Source organism: Tachyglossus aculeatus, chromosome 3, assembly GCF_015852505.1.
Source record: "Tachyglossus aculeatus isolate mTacAcu1 chromosome 3, mTacAcu1.pri, whole genome shotgun sequence".
NCBI classification, from domain to species: Eukaryota; Metazoa; Chordata; class Mammalia; order Monotremata; family Tachyglossidae; genus Tachyglossus; species Tachyglossus aculeatus.
The window spans coordinates 83,674,252-83,694,427 of NC_052068.1; the positions used below are offsets into that span (position 1 = coordinate 83,674,252).

At 40.1% G+C, this 20,176-nt stretch overlaps 1 protein-coding gene across 1 annotated transcript in view; it reads right to left on the minus strand.

Annotated features, from left to right (window-relative positions):
• The window catches only part of DCC (DCC netrin 1 receptor), a 1,045,544-nt gene that overhangs the window by 311,700 nt on the left and 713,668 nt on the right, over window positions 1-20,176 (minus strand). Inside the window, exon 8 of the mRNA XM_038743415.1 lies at window positions 13,175-13,331. Coding sequence (XP_038599343.1) covers window positions 13,175-13,331 — 157 coding nt within the window. The remainder of the gene's footprint in view (window positions 1-13,174; window positions 13,332-20,176) is intronic.

Sequence of the window (20,176 nt, forward strand, 5' to 3'; positions counted from 1 at the left end):
CCTTCCCAGACTGAGCCCTCCTTTTCCTCTCCTCCTCCCCATCCCCCCCTGCCCTACCTCCTTCCCCTCCCCACAGCACTTGTATATATTTCTACAGACATATTACTCTATTTATTTTACTTGTAGATATTTACTACTCTATTTCTTTTGATAAAGATGTGCATATAGCTATAATTCTATTTGTTCTGATGATTTTGACACCTGTCTACATGCTTTGTTTTGTTATCTGTCTCCCCCTTCTAGACTGTGAGCCTGTTGTTGGGTAGGGACTGTCTCTATATGTTGTCGACTTGTTCTTCCCAAGCGCTCAGTACAGTGCTCTGCGCACAGTAAGCACAGTTTTAATCCCTATTTTACAGGTGAGGTGACTGAGGCCCAGAAAGGTTAAGTGATTTGCCCGAAGTCACACAGCTGACAATTGGCGGAGCCAGGATTTGAACCCATTACCTCCGACTCAAAAGCCCGTGCTCTTTCCACTGAGCCACATTGCTTTTCTAAGTACAGTACAGTGCTTAACTACCACAATTATTATTATTCTATTTATTTTGTCAATGATGTGCATCTAGCTTTACTTCTATTTATTCTGATGACTTGACACCTGACCACATGTTTTGTTTTGTTGTCTGTCTCCCTCCTCTAGACTGTGAGCCCGTTGTTGGGTAGGGACCATCTCTATATGTTGCCAACTTGTACTTCCCAAGCGCTTAGTACAGTGCTCTGCACACAGTAAGCGCTCAATAAATGTGATTGAATGAATGAATGAATAAATACGATTGAATGAACGAATGAAAAAGATATATCAGTGTGCCTGAAAAGTAGATGTGATTAGCCATCTGTTTCTTTAGACTGTAAGCTCCTGGTAGGAGGGAATGAATCTCCTAAACTGTAAACCCAGTGTGGGCAGAGATTGTCTCTATTGCTAAATTGTACTTTCCAAGTGCTTACTACAGTGCTATGCACACAGTAAGCCCTCAATAAATATGATTGAATGAATGAATGTGACTATCAACTCAGATGTACTTGTACCCACCCAATTGTTCAATACTGCTCTCATGTATTAAGCAATTGATTGCTCTTCCGTGGTGCATGTATATGAACATGTTTGGATCTTTGCTTTTGGATTTTTAAAAATTATTCATGGCATTTGTTAAGCTCTTACTATATTCCAGGCACCATATGAAGCATTAGGTTGCTGGGGGGTAGATACAAGATAATTGGGTGATCCAGTAGCTGCCCCACAGAAGGCAAACAGTCTTAATCCCCAATTTTTGTGAGATAACTGAAGCACACAGAAGCCAAGGGATTCACCCAAGGTCACATAGCAGACAAGTGGTAGAACCAGGATTAGAACTGACGCCCAGGCCCGTGCTCTTTCGACTAGGTTACACAACTTCTGCTTCGTGGCTTTGTTGTGATTTTTCAGTAGTTTAGTCGATTTTAGTTTTGACTCTTGGTTTCTTAATTTTTGAGAGGCATCTATCCAGCTGATTACTACATGCTGGACTCCATTTTAGCACCATGGGTTTTCTCCCAAGAAGCCACAAATTTAATATATCATGTGGGGTACTGCCTCATTATATATCATAATTCTCTGTCTTGACTACTGCATCAACCTCTTCACTTGACCTCCCTGATTACTGCCTCAGTACAGTTCATACTACACTCCGCTGAGAGGGTCATTTTTCAAAATAAAAGTTCAGTACACACCTCCCCACTCCTCAAGAACCTCCCATGGTTACTCATCAACCTTCACATCCAACAGAAACTCCTTACCATCAGCTTTATAACTCAATCAACTCATCACTTTACCTTAACTCTATGATTTCTTATTAAAACCCAGTCAGGCAGTCAGTCAGTCAATTGCATTTCTTGAGCATTTACAGTGTGCAGAGCATTGTACCACGTGCTTGGGAGAGTACAACAATAAACAGACCCAATCCCTGCCCACAACAAGCTTACAGTTTAGAGGGGGAGACAGATATTAATATAAAGGAATTACTGGTAAGTACATAAGTGCTGTGGGGCTGGAAGAGGGTGGTGAATAAAAGGAGTAACTCAGGGTGACACAGAGGGAGTGGAGAAGAGAAAAGGAGGGCTTAGTCAGGGAAGACCTCTTGGAGGAGATATGCCTTCAATAAGGCTTTGAGGGGGGAGAGTCATTGTCAAATATGAGGGAGGGAGGGTGATTAAGGCTAGAAGCAGGACATGGGAGAGAGGTCGGTGGTGCAAGAGGCAATACTGAGGTTCAGTGAGAAGGTTACCATTAGAGGAGTGAAGTGTGCGGGGTGGTTTGCAGTAGGAGAGTAGCAAGGTAAGGTAGGAGGGGGCATTATGATTGATTGCGTTAAAGCCAATGATGAGGAGTTTGTTTGATCTGGAGTTGGATGGGCAACCACTGGAGTTCCTTGAGGAGTGGGGAAACATGGCCTGAACATTTTTGTATAAAAACTGATCCAGGAAGAAGAGTGAAGAATGGACTGGTGTGGAGAGACAGGAGGCAGGTAGGTCAGCAAGGAGGCTGATACAGTAATCACAGCAGGAAAAGATAAGTGATTGGATTAATATGGTAGCAGTTTGGATGGAGAAGTAAGGATGGATTTTAGCGATAATGTGAAGGTCCCTTTGTAGCTCCAACTTACTCACTGTTCCTTGATCTTGCCTCACGTCCGACCCCTTGCCATGCCCTCTCTCTGGCCTGGAACTTCCTCCCCCTCCATATGTAGCAGACCACCACTCTCCTTACCTTCCAAGTCATATTAAAATCACATCCTCTACAAGAGGCCTTCCTTGATGAAGCTGTCATTTCCCTACTCCATCTTCCTTACGCGTCACCTATGATTTGTACCCTCAAGTATGTGATATTCACTCCACCCTCAGCCCTACAGCTCTTATGTACATGTCTATAATTTACTTTAGCATCTGCCTCCCCTTCTAGACTGGAAGACTGTGAGCATGGAACGCTTCTACCCATCCCATAGACAAGTCATCTCCCAAGTACTTATTACAGTGCTGTGAACATAAAAAAGTGCTTATTGAATGCAATTGATTGAGTACTTTTACCTTTCCTGTCCCTCAATTTTTCTAATTCAGCTCATCATAAAGCAGAAGTTTTGGTGAACTGTTGCTATTCATTCTCCTCACATGTTTTATTCCAGGAAGGTGCAATAGGACAAGCATTACTTTTTGTGGTGGTACACTGGCTATTCACCACAATCACATTCTGTGTGTTCTTGTCTTGCAATTTGATGTTAAGAAATGCATGACCAGTAGTGGGATACTGAAGTTGAAAAGATTCAGGGATATGCTAATGATCATATTTAGGACTCTAGTCAACACTAAAGAAGGTATATGATTCCTTATCAACTACCACAGGATGCCAAGAATATAGGTGGAAATACCCACTTTGTAAAAAAAGAAGTCTGGTTAAAATGACAAGGACACAGTATTGATCTTCTCAACAATCTTCAGAAATTGAGGAGGCTGCCCTTCCAGGCATAAAAGGCTGGCCAAAATGCAATGTAGAAGCCTTAATTCTCACTTTGGACAGAGTTAATATTACAAAGTCATGAAAAATGACAAAGCAGCTGGATATGATGACAATCTGACAGTGCTATAAATAACTAGGGAACCTAATTTTAATACATCTGCAACGACCTTCCTGAAAATATGGAACCTGAATAAAGTCACAGGACTTCAAAGATGTCACTGTAATGACCACATTTAAGAGGAAAAGAGAGAATTCAGATTATGGAAACTACTAGCATTTCTCACTGTTTTCCGTTGTTGATAAGATTCTAGCTAGAATCCTCCTGCATTATCTGAATCACAGTAATCCAGCTAACATGACCTTTAAAGCACAATGTATCTAGGAAAATTACAGGAAGCAACATCAAAGTCTTTATGCTGTATTCGTATATCATCCAAAAGCGTGGCTTAGTAGAAAGACCATGGGCCTGGAACTCGGAGGACATGGGTTCTAATCGCAGCTTGTCAATTGCTTGTGGTGTTGCCCTGGGCAAGTCACTTCACTTTTGTGTGCCAGTATCCTCAACTGTAAAAGGGGAGTCAATACATGTTCTCTTTTTGAGACTGTGACCTCCATGTGAAACAGGGTCTGCCTCTGATCTGATTACCTTGTATCTACTCCAGCACTTAGTACAGTGCTTGACAAATTCTACATGCTTAGCTAATATGATGATAGTTATAATAGTAATAAATACAATAAAATATAATCATGATAATAACAATAATAATAAACAGACCAGGACCCAGCAACTGCCAAGCCTATTTACGAAATTCACCAAGATCCTTTGCCCAGTCTATGAGGATCAAAATAAAAGGAAAGGTGCTTTGTTAGATTCTTCTATAATGCCATCAGGGTAAGGCAGTTACGTGGTAAGTGCACTTCATTGCATTCTATTCTATTCTATGCTACAAGGGAACTGGAAGTCAGAATTCCCTACCAAATCACCAGGGAACACACGTCAAGTTCAACAGGCAAAAGGTATAATCAAGGGTTTTATATAGGCTTGCCTTATGAATATGCCTCAAGAGCAGTCTTCAGGATTCAGCAGTTCCTGAATGTTGTTTTATTCATCATACTATAATAGCTCCTGAGTAAATGATTCAAGGACTGTCAGTAATGCTTGCTCTGCATTCTGTTTTCTTCTAATAATTTTCATGTCATGAGGCAGGCTTCAATAGTTATCTTTGTCAGGATCTTTGATCAGGGAACCATTCTAACTAAAACAATTCAATCAATCAATCAATCACACCTATTGAGTGCATATTGTGTGCAGAGCAGTGTAATAAGCACTTGGGAGAATACGGTATAGCAGAGTTGGTAGAAACATTCTCTGCCCACAATGACTTTACATCTTATACTTTTACCAGCCTTGGTGTTTGCACGTGCCCAGCCAATAGCATCTCAAACAGATAATTATTCACGTGGGGTCTTCCATCAGCCAATGAATAAATGGCATTTATTGAGCCTTGCCTGTGCAGAGCACTGTGAGAAGCACTTCTGAGGGTAGAGAAATGAGACTCTAACCAAAGAGAGACACAAAGGAAGTCAGATTTCCATAGCCCAGGTTGATTCACTTTTATCTTGTGAAGACTGGTTTCAGTTCTAAAGAGGTATATATCTCTGTGTGTGTGTGTGTGTGTGTGTGTGTGTGTGTGTGCGTGCATATAGAGAAGTTTCACATTTGCATGTGGATTAAACTACTTTTTGTTGAGCTCACTGAGCTATTACTATTATTGTATTTGTATTTACCATGTGTCAAACATTGTTCTAATCAATGACGTTCAAAGTTGCTTGGGTTCAAATCAGCTCTATTGAAACAATAGCATTAAAATTCCAATAGTCCCTTAGCCTGACATTCCACCTCAAGCCCATCACTCTGATAATCACCACCAATCCCCTGCAGCTATAGAGAAGCCTCCATTGTCCCTACTTGAGGATAATTCTCCTCCCTCCCAAATCATTTCTCATTTTACGTTTCACAAATACTTCATATTCAGTTCTACATTTCCCCCTTTCCCCATCTTAGAAAGTAAGATGAAGTCATTTCCTTGGAGGGAGTTTCAAAGGGCCACATGGTAGTGTTCGGATTATCAAGGTCTTTATTGTTCTTCTGCTTGAGGCCAACGGAGAAGCAACTGAAGATAAAAGAGATGGCAATGAAACGCTCATCTATGAGGTGACTTGGATAAAGTGTTTCCATTAGAAAATATAAAGATGGTGGATCATGAATATGGAGGTATATAAATATCCTTATAGATTTTGCAGTGTGGGCTAAATGAAAAGCACTGAGCTGGGAGCCAAGAGACCATGATTCTAATTTTAATTCTACTCTGGTGACTTCAGATAAATCACATAACCAACCTTCTTGTACCTCAGATCTAACCTATCTGGAAAATTGAGATAATGCAGATACATTTTACGTCCTGAGGTGAAAATGAGTTGTTAGATGAAAAACCAGTTTGCATTATAGTGAAGAAAGATGTTTTAGAGGTTTAAATTAAGTCTGCTGAGCCTGATTCTGCCCTCTGATAAGGGAGAAAATGGTATTAACACATTCATGCAGGTTTGTTTACAGGGGCTTAATAGAGGACTAGGATGTGATTCACTTGGGCCCAGTGTGAGAACATTATCTAATTCAAGCAGAGAATAAAGGGTCTTTTCCCACTGTATTCCCAAAGGCCCATCATTACATCTATGGAAGCCCTAGACTGGAAAGCAAATTTTGTGATTTTTCTTGTCCTACAATAACAAAAATGATCTCCAACTTATCCTCTTTAAATCTTTAGGAAACAAATGCTGTCTGGGCTCAAGAAAAGAGGAGATCAAGAGTTGAGACATAAATTCTAGTCCTAGCTCTGCCACTTGCTGGCTTTGGGTACATCACTTACATTTTCTGTTTTGTTTTTTTTTCTCATTTGTAAAATGGGGTTATGTCTCCCTTTGTCTTAGACTGTGTGCCTTTTGTGGGGCAAGGCTGAATCTAGTCTGACTAACTTGTTTCTACCAATCAGTGATATTCATTGAGCAATTACAACTTCAGAGCATTGACTGTACCAAGTACTCGGAAGAATAGGCAGAAGAAATCCTTGTCCTTCGTGCACATTAATCATTCAATCAATCAGATCTATTTATCGAGCACTTACTGTGTATAAAGCACTGAACTCTGCACTTGGGAGAGTTCAATATAACAGAGTTGGTAGACATGTTCCTTGCCCACAACAAGCTTACAGACGATAGGGATCATCGCCAAGATCCGCCCTGTCCGCTCCATCCAAACTGCTACCTTGCTGGTACAATCTCTCATCATTTCCAGACTGGATTACTGCATCAGCCTCCCTTCTGATCTCCCATCCTCCTGTCTCTCCCGGCTTCAGACTATACTTCACTCTGCTTCCTGGATTATTTTTCTAAAGAAATGCTCTGGGCATGTCACTCCCTCCTCAAAAATCTCCAATGGTTGTCTATCCACCTTCATATGAAGTAAAAAACTCCTATTGGCTTCAAAGCTGTCCATCACCTTGCCCCCTCCTACCTCTCTTCCCTTCTCTCCTTCTACAGCGCAGCACACACCGTCCGCTCCTCTGCTGCTAACCTCCTCACTGTGCCTCATTCTCTCCCATCCTGCCATCGATCCCTGGCCCCTGTCCTACCTCTGGCCTGGAATTCCCTCCCTCCTCACGTTTACCAAACTAGCTCTCCTCCCCTCTTCAAAGCCCTACTGAGAGCTCACCTCCTCCAGGAGGCCTTTCCAAACTGAGCCCCCCTTTTCCTCTGCTCTTCCTCCCCTCCCCATCGCCCCTACTCCCTCCCTCAGCTCTACCCCCCTCCCCACACTTGTGTATATTAATATATATTTATTACTCTTTAATTAATGATGTGTAATAATAAAACTAACAATAATAATAATAATAATGATAGCATTTGTTAAGTGCTTACTATGTGCCAAGCACTGTTCTAAGCACTGGGGGAGATACAAGGTAATCAGGTTGTCCCACTTGAAGCTCACAGTCTTAATCCTCATTTTACAGATGAGATAACTGAGGCAGAAGAAGTTAAGTGACTTGCCCGAAGTCACACAGCTGACAAGTGGTGGAGCTGGGATTAGAACCCATGATCTCTGACTCCCAAGCCCGTGCTCTTTCCACTGAGCTATGCTGCTTATAATTTTATTTATCTATTTTGATGGTATTGATACCAGTCCACTTGGTTTGTTTTGTTGTCTGTCTCCCCATTCTAATAATAATAACAGCATTTATTAAGTGCTTACTATGTGCAAAGCACTGTTCTAAGTGCTGGGAAGGTTACAAGGTGATCAGGTTGTCCCACAGGTGGCTCACAGTCTTAATCCTCATTTTACAGATGAGCTAACTGAGGCACAGAGAAGTTAAGTGACTTGCCCAAAGTCACACAACTGACAATTGGCTGTGAACCTGTTGTTGGGTACGGAATGTCTCTGCTGCTGAACTGTACTTTCCAAGTGCTTTGTACATTGCTGTGCACACAGTAACTGCTCAATAAATACAACTGAATGAATGAATGAATGAAAGGGATCAGTCCCACATGGGACTCACAGTCATAATGCCTATTTTACAGATGAGGTAACGGAGGCACAGAGAAGTGACTTGCCAAAGGTCACACAGCAGACAAGTGGGGAAGCCAGGTTTAGAACCCAGATCCTTCTAACTTCCCAGGTCTGGGCTCTATCCACTAGGCCAAGCTGTTTCCCTTGGTAAACTTCATAACTGTTATCATCACTGTCAGGGCCTTTCTGAAAGTGAACACCTCACCAATTAATCTGTCAATCAATGGTTTTTTTTGAGTACTTACTATGTGCAGAGTATTACATTAAGCCCTTGGGAGAGTACAGTACAACAGAGTTGGTAACCATGATCTTTGACCCCAGTTAGCTTACAGGCTACTCCCCTCCCTTGCCATTTGGTACTGATTCTTTCCACTGAAATTGATTGTCCAACTCCAAAGCTTAACGTCATGCTTTGGGAATCTGATGAACCACTGCGTTTCATACAATCTAGAGGAAACAAGGAAAGGCTTAGAAGTGACTAAGAATGGGTCCAAGATACCAATGCAGAGAGAATTGGGAATTTATGAGTTGAATTCCTCCTTTTCCTCATCCCTAAACTCATCCTATTCTCTGATCTTTAAAGAAGAAAACTACCTCAAAAGTTTGAAGCAGAATTGGTTATGTCATCTGCCCAGAACCGACATTGCTATTCTCAAACATATGCTTTCACAGTATTTCGTGAGAAATATCCTTCAATTACCTGAGGTAAATGTCAAATTCACTAGTCTCATAAAACTATTGGGTACAAATTATATATCAGTGCAACAGTACCTACAAAAACTGAAGACAAATTGTCCTGTTTTCTCCATATCTAAGGTCAAGAAGTGTGTAAAGTTGAGAGGTTCATTTTAGATTTAGAAGCTGTGGCTTATGGTCACATTATTGATTTCATTGGGTATCCTTGTATCTAACCAAATGAGTGATCATAGTTTATAAAATCCTGTCTTATAGGACACCTTTAGAAAAATTCCTGCTGTATGATTAAGGATATTTAACATAATTAAAATCTGGGAATCAAAAAGTTCTCACTTCAGATATTAGCTCTCTGATCTTGGCTAACATTGCCCCTCTATCTCAGTTTCCATATCTGAAAAATGTTGGCTCAAACTTTCTATACAATTCATGCTTATTACATTACTAATGATTGGTTATACTATAGAAATTACTATAGCATTTAATGCACAGATTAAGCATTCAATAAATACAATTGAATCACTGTCACAGTCAGTGTTTACTGAGCTGCTGGTGGGTACATGACACTGTGGTATGCTGATAATTTCCTTAGACTATAAGGAATCACAGTCCTGGGACACTGTAATCCGCTATAGAATGAGTTTATCCTTATCACAGCAGGCTAACACTTCAGTGGATGCCATTTTTTTAATGGTCAATTGAAATCAAAAGAGGAAAGGAAAGCTGGTTAAAGATATGTTTGCAGTGCTGTCGTGTTAGTCACAGGGAGAGACATTTTGAGTTCCTTTCATCAAAGCAACACTCTGACAAAGAATTATCATTACATTTTGGTGTTTCATCCCAAATGTGCACTCCTACTGGTTTCAATCTATAACTGTCACACTGCAGCATTGAGGGGTCTTAAGAATCCACTGGTGGGGAAACACACATGGAACAGCAAAGCTCATAGCTTGATTAGAACACAATTGACATTTGTCCACAGCACTGCTCTTGCTACTTCAATAAGCACCAGAACACCTGTGATTTCCCAACTAACTAACTTCTGGGCCTTTCAGAGGAGTGAGGCTGATGAAAAAAACGAATTAGGGTGTTATTTTGGCCCTAGACTTAAACAGAATCCTCCAGAACAATTCTGTTTTTTCCTTCCCTTTTTAAAGAAGAAAGTTAAACTCTTTCAACGATTCCTAGAAATAAGTTAAATTCCTATAAAATACCAACTCCCCTTTCATATTGAAGACTGTGGGCCCGTTGTTGGGTAGGGACTGTCTCTATATGTTGCCAACTTGTACTTCCCAAGCTCTTAGTACAGTGCTCTGCACACAGTAAGCGCTCAATACGATTGAATGAATGAATATAGAAGGGAAGAATTATGGTCTAGTGAAGAGAGTATAAGTCTGGGAGTCAGAGCACCTGGGTTCTAATCCCAGCTCTGCCAGTTGCCTGCTGGGTGACCTTGGAAAAGTCATTTAGTGTCTCAGTTATCCTAACTGTTAATGGGGATTAACATTCTCCTCCTTCCAATTAATACTATGAGCCCCAAATGGGATGGGGATGGGGCCAACCTGATTATCTTGTATCTACCCCAGTGCTTAGTGCAGTCCCTGCCATACACTAAGCAATTAGCAAGCGCCATTAAAAAGAGTCAATTAAAAAAATGTTGCTCTTCATCACCACAGGAAAGGCAAAATTACCCTATCCTGGGGTGTCCACATTTTCAATTTTATCATGGGTTACTTGGTAATTAAACTGAATGCTAGGCTCATACATCTAGGGATCAAACCAAGGCTGCTAATTTAATGCTCCACTCTGACGAGTGAACAACCTGCTGTGTGCCTTGGTCTTTTCATCGTCATAATGGGTGTGGTAAGGGTCCCCTGAAGGGTATTTTCCAATTGACTTTAAGACATAGTGCCAAACTGATGTGGAGCATTAAGAAGGCACATTGCCTAATGTTAAGAGCATGGAGTTAGGAGTCAGGAGATATGAGTTCTAATCCTGACTCTGCCATTTTCCTGCTTTGGGACAGGGAATGCATAGGCTACATTGTATTCTCCCAAATGCTTAGTATAGTGCTCTGTACATATGAAGTACTCCCCCTTCTAGACTGTGAGCCCATTATTGGGTAGGGACTGTCCCTATATGTTGCTGACTTGTACTTCCCAAGCGCTTAGTACAGTGCTCTGCACACAGTAAGTGTTCAATAAATACAATTGAATGAATGCATGAATGAATAATTATAATGATGGCATTTGTTATGTGCTTACTATGTGCGAAGCACTGTTCTAAGCGCTGGGGGGGATACAAGGTGATCAGGCTGTCCCACGTGGGGTTCACAGTCTTAATCCCCATTTTACAGATGAGGTAACTGAGGCCCAGAAAAGTTAAGTGACTTGCCCAAAGTCACACAGCTGACAAGTGTCAGAGCAGAGATTTGAACCCAGGACCTCTGACTCCAAAGCCCATGGTCTTTCCACTGAGCAACACTTCCTCTCAATAAATATGATTGACTGACTGACATGGGAGAGTTACTTGTATGATCTGAGCCTCAGTTGCCTCATATGTGAAATTAGAATTAAGTACCTACTCTCCCTCCTCTTCAGCATTTAGAACAATGCTTGGCACATAGTAAGCACTTAACAAATACCATTATTAGTATTATTTGGACTAAGCTCCTTATGGGACAATTTGATTGCTTAGTCTTTTTGCAAATGCTCATAGCAAGTGCTTAATAAATACACAATAGTGATTATTATTAGTAGGAGTAGGGAATTCCCTTATCCCCTGTTCCCTTTTCCATCTCCATCCTTCTACTTTCCCCTCTCTCTGGCCCATCTGGGCCTATTCACTATTCAGCATGCTGTGGTTGCTCTGTGAATGGGGAAAAAAAAGAGTTTTGCTATGGTCTAAAGTGAACTCAGCTTTTTAAGGAGATAGTGAAATTGTGGTCACTGTGTTAGAAGCACAGTCGCTGCTTCCTCAAAGCAGATGACAATATTCCTAACTTGGACAGGTTATGGGCTCCACAATGGTGATGAGCAAGGCTCTTTTTTTGTTATTGTTTTATATGGTATTTGTTAAGCACCTACTCTGTGCAGGCACTGTACTAAGTGCTGGTGTCACAAGCTAATCAGGTTGGACACAGTCTGTGTACCACATGGGATGCTCAATTGTAATCTCCATTTTGCAGATGAAGTGACTGAGGCAGAGTGAAATTAAGTGACTTCTCAAGGTCACACCGCAAAGAAGTGGCAAGTGACAAATGTTTTGTTTTACTGTCTGTCTCCCCCTTCTAGACTGTGAGCCCATTGTAGGGTAGGGACTGTCTCTATATGTTGACGAACTGTACTTTTCAAGTGCTTAGTACAGTGCTCTGCACGCAGTAAGTGCTCAATAAATATGATTGAATGAATGAATGAAAGTGGCAGAGCTGGGATTGGAGCTCAGGTTCTTCAGATTCTCAGGCCTTTGCTTTATCCACTAGACCATGTTGCTGTTTTCTCACATAAGCCTGCAAAGAGATGCTCTGAATTCATTCATTCATTCAATCATATTTATTGAGCTCTTACTGTGCTCAGAGCACTGTACTAAGCACTTGGGAAGTACAAATCGTCAATATATAGAGATGGTACCTATCCAACAAAGGGCTCACAGTCTAGAATTCTTAGTCCTTGATTCATCCTCAGTATTACAAAGATAATTGGGTCTAATCTCTTATATACTGTAAACTCCTTGTGGGCAGAGTTATATTCTACTCCCCTAAGTGCTTAGAACAGTGCTCTGCACACAGTAAGTGATCAGTGAGGGAAAGATATTTGCTGCCCACAGAAAGCAACATTAAATAATAATGTGATATTTTTTAAGTGCTCACTATGTGCCAGGCACTGTACTAAATGCTGGGGTGGATACAGGCAAATAAGGTTGGACAGTCTCTGTCCCACATTGGACTCACAGTCTTAATCCCCATTTTACAGATGAGGTAACTAAGGCATAGAGAAGTGAAGGGATTTGCCCGAGGTCACACAGCAGACAAGTGGGAGAATGTGTTTACTATTCCACTTACTTTAGTCACCAACTCTTCAAAGCTTTGGAAGCAGTAAGTAAGCTCACTGTGGGCAGGGAACGTGTTTATTGTTATATTCTACTTTCCCAAGCATTTAATACAGTGCTTTGCACAAAGTAAGGGCTCAATAAGTATGATTGAATGAATGAATGCTGAATCATCCTGAGCCTAGAGGCACATATTTTTCTAACGATCACTTTTTCACAGGGCAACAATTCTGTTCTTATAATAGGTTGTGGAAAGAAAGACATGACAATAAAACAAGGTGTGAGGATAAAGGCAAAGTTGGGTGACCTTGGCTTTTGACACCTACCTGTTGTCACCTTCTCTGGAAAACACGACAGTGTAGGCCTGAACGTTTCCTTTGACTTCTGCAGGAGGACGCCAGCTGAGACGAACAAAGCGACTGGAAACCAAGACAGGGACCACATCACGGGGAGCGGAGGGGAGGACACTGGAACTTGGGATAGCTAAAGGGGGAAGGAGAGGAGTAAATCAGAGAGGCTGATGGCAAAGAAGTCTGGGTTATAGTAGGAACAATTGTCATCAGGGGAACTGTTACATTGGAAGACACTGGTTTCAAGGGAAAGACATTATAATGGATAAAATGAACGGAGAGAAAAAAGAAAAATATAGCAATAGAACTATGCAATAATAATAATAATGTTGGCATTTGTTAAGCGCTTACTATGTGCCAAGCACTGTTTTAAGCACTGGCACTGTTGTAAGTGCTGACATAAAATACTACATTTCAATTAATAAACTCTGATAGTAAATATCAACCACAAACATTGGGATTGCTTAGGTTTTAGAAGGATCTTAGTCCTGCACCGAAGTCATGAAATGAACATTCATGTAACTGCTTTGTCTACTAGTCACACTTCCATTGCTTCTGAAGCACATACCTTCGATTCTTCGCTTGCCAGAGAAGCAATTTACACAAATTCAGAGTTTAAGAAAGTCAGTGTTAAATGATTAATTCATAGCCCAAACAGTGAACTCTAAAAACCCTCAATAGCAGCCTCATTGAAATCTGGCAAGAGAATTGTCTTGAGTAAAATGGACCTGGTTTTCTTTGAACCACACAGAAGCCACTGGCATACTGTGGTAGGTGTTTACCTCCTCTGCAAATAGTAAAAAACTTCATCTAAATCTGGGGATCTGTACCAGAAGATGATTGCCATGTGGTGAGATCGTATTATCATTGGAGAAATGGAAGCTACAGTGATCTAACATGAAGTTATTTCAGTCTAAAGTCTTTTTCTACCCTTTTTTTCCAAATAAAAGCTTAAGCCCCAAAGAATCCCTGTGGCCAAGTACATGGTAAGTGACTTTTGAAATCAGCCAAAAAGCTTCTGCATTTGCAGCTACAAACTTTAGTGGAATTAAATCTCAATCTTGGTCTTGGTTGTTTTTCTTCCAATTGTAATAGTGATTGAATCTTGATTTTGGCCATTATTCGATTTGGGAATCTAATACAACCATGGTAACTGAGGCTTTTGCAGAGCTTGAAGTGGAATGCTGTCTGGCTTTTCATAATCAACATTTTACATAGATGGTTCCTATTTTGGTTATTTTTAATCCTAGTTCAGGATTTACAGCTAAGAGCCCTAAACCCATGAACCCTACACTTTTGAGTTAAATAGCCAGAGTCTAGTTGTCTGGGGGAAACAAAAGGAACAAAAACAAACAAAAACAAAAACTCCCCCCCTCCTTCCCCTCTCCATCCCCCCCGCCTTACCTCCTTCCCTTCCCCACAGCACCTGTATATATGTATATATGTTTGTACGTATTTATTACTCTATTTATTCATTTATTTTACTTGTACATATTTATTCTATTTATTTTATTTTGTTAATATGTTTTGTTTTGTTCTCTGTCTCCCCCTTCTAGACTGTGAGCCCACTATTGGGTAGGGACCATCTCTATATGTTGCCAACTTGTACTTCCCAAGCGCTTAGTACAGTGCTCTGCACACATTAAGTGCTCAATAAATACGATTGATTGATTGATTGATTGATTGAAGTATAAAGGATTGTGCTAACATTAGGGCATTACGAATATTTTACAAGGAACCAGGAACATGTTGGTTGGCAAAAGGAGATGGCACTGAGGGGAGTTTGGGAGTATTAGGGGGAATGACAGGAGCAGCATCACATTAGAGGAGGAAAAGGAGAGGCAGCAAGTGGACATATGATTCAGTTGCCTCATTCAAACAAGGGTTTGTACCTTTCAAGAACTATAAAATTCCTTAAGATGATTGGAGACTTAATGGAGCTATGAGCTGCCTTTTCTGTAAATGGTATTTGTTAAGTCCTTACTATGTGCCAGGCACTATAGTAAGTGCTGGGGTAGATACAAAATAATCAGGTTGGAAACAGTCTATGTCCTAACTGGGGCTCATAGTCTTAATCCAATTTTACAGATGAGGAAATTGAGGCACAGTGATTTACTCCAGGTCACACAGCAGACAAGTGGCAGATCTGGGATTAGAACCCAGGTCCTCTGACTGCCAGGCCGGATCTTTTTCCAGTATTCATTCATTCATTCATTCATTCAATCATATTTATTGAGTGCTTACTATATGCAGAGCACTGTACTAAGCACTTGGAAATTCAGTAACAGATAGAGACAATCCCTACCCAACAACGGGCTCACACTCTAGAAGGGGGGAGACAGACAAAAAAACATTGCTGCCTTCCCTCAATTAAACACACTGCATTTTCCACTGACTTTACTGGAAAACTGTCAGGTTTGGGTGGATGATAAGAATGTTTGACTCAATTTCTCCCATTTTACCCATTTTAGAGGCTTCTGGATCACTGCTGTGATTGAGCTTTCATCCCAACAGCTGGAGGACAAAATTATCTGGGCAGCAAAGGTCTTCAAGAATCCAGATGGCTGCTCAGGAAATTGTTTCTTCTTGCTATGCTTATCACTTGAAAGGACACACAAGCTTAAATAGATATCCTACCATACAGCCAGGCTTGAGCCCAGTGCCTTTTGATTTGGGGACAGATGTGGAGAAAGGCTTAGGAAAACATTTTGCAGGCTCCCTTTTGTTTCTTGATGGGGTTTCAGCCCCACAGGTAGGAAATAGGTGAGGCAAAATTGGTGTCCTAGAGGAACGGTGGACCCAGAGTTCTAGAAGTGATTCTAGAGCAAGGCTCTGCACATTTTTTATGGTATTTTTGAAGCGCTTACTAAGTGCCAGACACTGTACTAAGTATTGGGTAGATACAAGATAATCACGTTGGACACAGTCCCTGTCCCATATAGGGCTCACAGTCTTAATCCTCATTTTGCAGTTGAGGGAACTGAGGCAGATGTCCAAGGTCGCACAGCAAAGAAGTGGAGGACCCAGGATTAAAAGCCAGATCTTTCTGACTCCCAGGCATGGCTCTATCCTCTAAACAATGCTGCTTCCCAGGCCTTATAGGCACTAAAACTCTGGACCCAATCTACCCTGTCAAACTAGCCATGGAAAGGGGGCACCTCTGCTAGGATTCTTCATGACCCTCACCCCTGAACACCTTTTCAGCCATTTTACATACCTCTGCCAAGGTCTAATGGGGATCAAGCCTCTCCTTTCAGCACTCAAGTGGTAAGAGGATCTAGCTATCAAATAGTTCTCATTCATCAGTTCAGGATTCTAATTCAGCCATGGAGACTAAGGCCAGTCAATGGGATGAAACGTGCAGGTGCTAATATTATATTATAGCTATGGACATTGAAATGATTTATCCTGGGCCTCGCTCTAATAATCCTAGACGATTTTTGTAGGTTCTTTCATTCCAAAAGACAAGACAATTATGGCTCAGACTACCGGTGTCATGATACAGAATTTCAGTGGTTGTACACAAAAAGGTGAAAGAGAGCAGCAACTGAGAGGACTAGGAATCAGGAAACTGTTCTAGCAGCTTTCATTTAATGAATGCTTCTATTACCAATAGGAATTCACTTTGACCTCAAGCCAGACAATTAACCTCTCTATATCTTTCTTTACTATCCGTAGAATGAGATAATAATAGGCAGTTGCTGTGCCCTTGCAGGAATATTCCTGCGGAGTGGGATGTCAGAGTATAACCTTCCGGTACAAAGATGACAAGTATTAAAAAATATTTTCTTCCTGGAAAAAAATATTTAAGGCTATGTCATTGCCAAGGGGTAGGAGAAATAAGTACCTTGACAGTTGGCACCATCTTACAAGCTTGTACATGAATACAAGATGGCATTTTCAATTAAGTAGCTCCTGTTCCTAAATTATGATAATATCACTCTAAAAGAGTTGCTCTAGCAAATGACAGGTTGTGGGTACTTGTATATTTTTAGGGCATGCCAAAAGTGAGTACATAAATGTTATGTCTGGGAAGGTGTACTATGTTAGTGACTTTAGAATATGTCTGCTAAAGTGGCAAAAAATCAACTCAAATAAAACTAAATCGGAAAATTAACACTAACCATGCGACACTTCGAGCACTTCTCACTTATGGTAAAGGGAAAGGATCTTAAACAAGGAACTATTTCTTCAGGCATCTATGCTGTTCTTTACCCAGAAATACCCTGGTTTGGAACCAATAACTACTTCCTTTTCCTCCTCCCTCCTCCCAGAGCCCTAATCTTCAGCCTGGACGTAATCTCGCAGAACCATTGTCACCATGGTTACGGTTTCAATATCGGTTGTCATGGAGGAGAACAGATGCATTAGCCCCTCTATAATAACATATTATTTTTATAACTTTTCTTTTATCCTACCAGAGTCCAAAAGGGGGAAATGATTTTTGTAAAGATATTAATAAAGGAATAGAAATAATTCTAACACTACAAAGTTGCCACTATGGTTGGGCCTACAGAAATAGCTTTGATAATAATTAGAGTGCTCAGTTTCATTTTCTGTAAAGTCACAATTCTTCAGGTTAGTAATGACTTTTTTCATTTTCATACTGTGCGGTGTTTATGGGCATTAATTTACTCTGAGCTCATTAACAGTGCATGACCTGTGCTACCTAACCAGTGTATGAAGGATGATATGATGTGTTCATAAAAATGCAAAAATATTTAATTTGCATTAAATATTAGATCAACCAGCAAGCTTATTTCCCTGTCGCTCTTCAACTTCTCATTCCCTAGGCTGCTAAATGAAAAGAATATGCATATTGCTCTTACAGCAACTGGCTGTTTTCATTAGCTTGGTCTACTTGTTAGTTTAAAGATAAGAAAAGGAAATTAAAATATATCATTAATGAGTGGGATGAGAAAAAGACAATTCTTCTCTGTTACAGCCCACTCAAATATCCGTGTTTGGAAATTCTTAGCCAGAAATTTACTAGCTATTTCAATGACCATTTCCTCTTAGCAAAATTCAACGTTTTGGTTAGAGTTATAAAAATTTTAAACCACTGTCAAGATTTTAATAAAAGAGCCCTATAGTATGTAGTTTAATATTACACTAATTAGCTTTGCCTAAAATTACTCTCACTTCCTAATGTTAATAAAATATTAGGTTGAAAGTAAATTTATTTTGGAATACATTGAAACTTGAAAGAATTATTAGCTGGCTTATAATTTCAGTGACCCCTCATATTTTTATAAATATCTAATCAATTAAGACAAAGAAGGCAACAAAATCCTTATCTCTTACAGGCACTTCACCTTCAATAGAAATATTTTATTAAGCATCTAGCACACTGACGATTATAACTGAATCCACTTTAATATTATCATGATGTCTGTCTAATTCTTTTCCCCCATTGGATCTTCAGATTTTACTCTTCCCCTTTCACATGCTTTATCAGATTGCACACATTATCATAGAAGCAATAGGAATCTTTTTGGTTGGAATTAATGAGGAACATTTAAACTCTTTGATCGCTAAGCATTTTTATTGCAAACAAAGGGTGAATAAAAGAGAGAAGGAGAAGGGAAGGAGAAAAAGGAAGATGAACAACAGTGGGAAGAGGAGGTGTGCACACTGTTATCATTCTTCTAAGCAATGTGCTGGATGATTTATTGTATGCTTAGCCATGATTTTTCAAAACAAGATATTTTCTACTAGTATTGTCCATTGCCTTCATCTTAACTGACATGGAAGAGCAAACATATATCTTACATCTACATTGTCCATAAAATGATGGCTCACAATTAGAGAGTACACGTCATTTATTTCCATGGGAAATAAACTTCTCATTTACTATCACCTCACTATATTTCATCTAAATTTATGCAACTCAGCTGTTGAACAATTCGGTCACAGTGAAAGTTCTTGCAAAATTTTTTTTATAGCAGAGTACTGATGTGACAATAATAATTTGGAGCATGCAAGGACACAAAATGGAACACTTTCTAAACCGAGAAGTTTCAGGTCTCTATATTCACTAAACTCCTCTTAGAATACGTTACTACAGTTTCCTATTCCATTGGAAACAGTGAAAATGCATGTGAAGAGCTGTTCTTCCTTTGGCAAAATTAGGTAGAGCACAAAGCAAGAGCTACCTTTGCATTGATGCGAGGCAAACTTTTAACTTCTGTGAAAATATTATTTTAAAACCTTGACTTTCCTTATGGGCCTAGTGGCCTAATCTTGGGTCTGAAAGAGAGGCACTTATTCTTCCAACTTCCATTTTCTCTTGAGGAAACACAAATAATATTCTTAGTAAACTCTTGGTGTCATCATCCACATTGACCTTTTTCATTCTGTCATCTGACTTCATCTATTTCTCTATATCATATGCATTTTTTTACTTTTTTCCCCTCTTTCTTTTGTTGTCTCACATCGACCAATTTCCCTTTGTGATATCCTTACTTCCCAAATAACTTTCACTCTTTCATTCTGTAATCTTTCTCATAACCTTCTGTCTGCCGTAGGAACAGCTCTCCTTACTTTATTCTGTCCATTCTGGTCTCAAGCCTTTACTTCATGTTCATCTTACCCTTCATTTCCACAGTGTCAGCATCAAATTTTAAATCTGGGGCTCTTTTCCAGGCATTTAAAAATTCTAATAATAATAATGATAGCAATCATAATGATGGCATTTGTTAAGCTCTTATTACACAGCACCAGGAGGTTAAGTAACTATCCTAATGCCACAGAGCAGGCAAGTAGTAAACCTGGAAACAGAACCCAGGGTTCCTGACTCCGAGATCCATGCTCTTTCTACTAGGTCAAGCTGCTCCTCTCTTGAAATCTCTTTAGCTCTTTCCCAAGATTTTGTGAATTCATGTTTAACCCTCAGTTCCTTTATCACCATTATTTTCTATTTTCCCAAGTGCCCGTTATCAAGCATTACACAATCTGATTCTGTTGGCTGTCTCTATT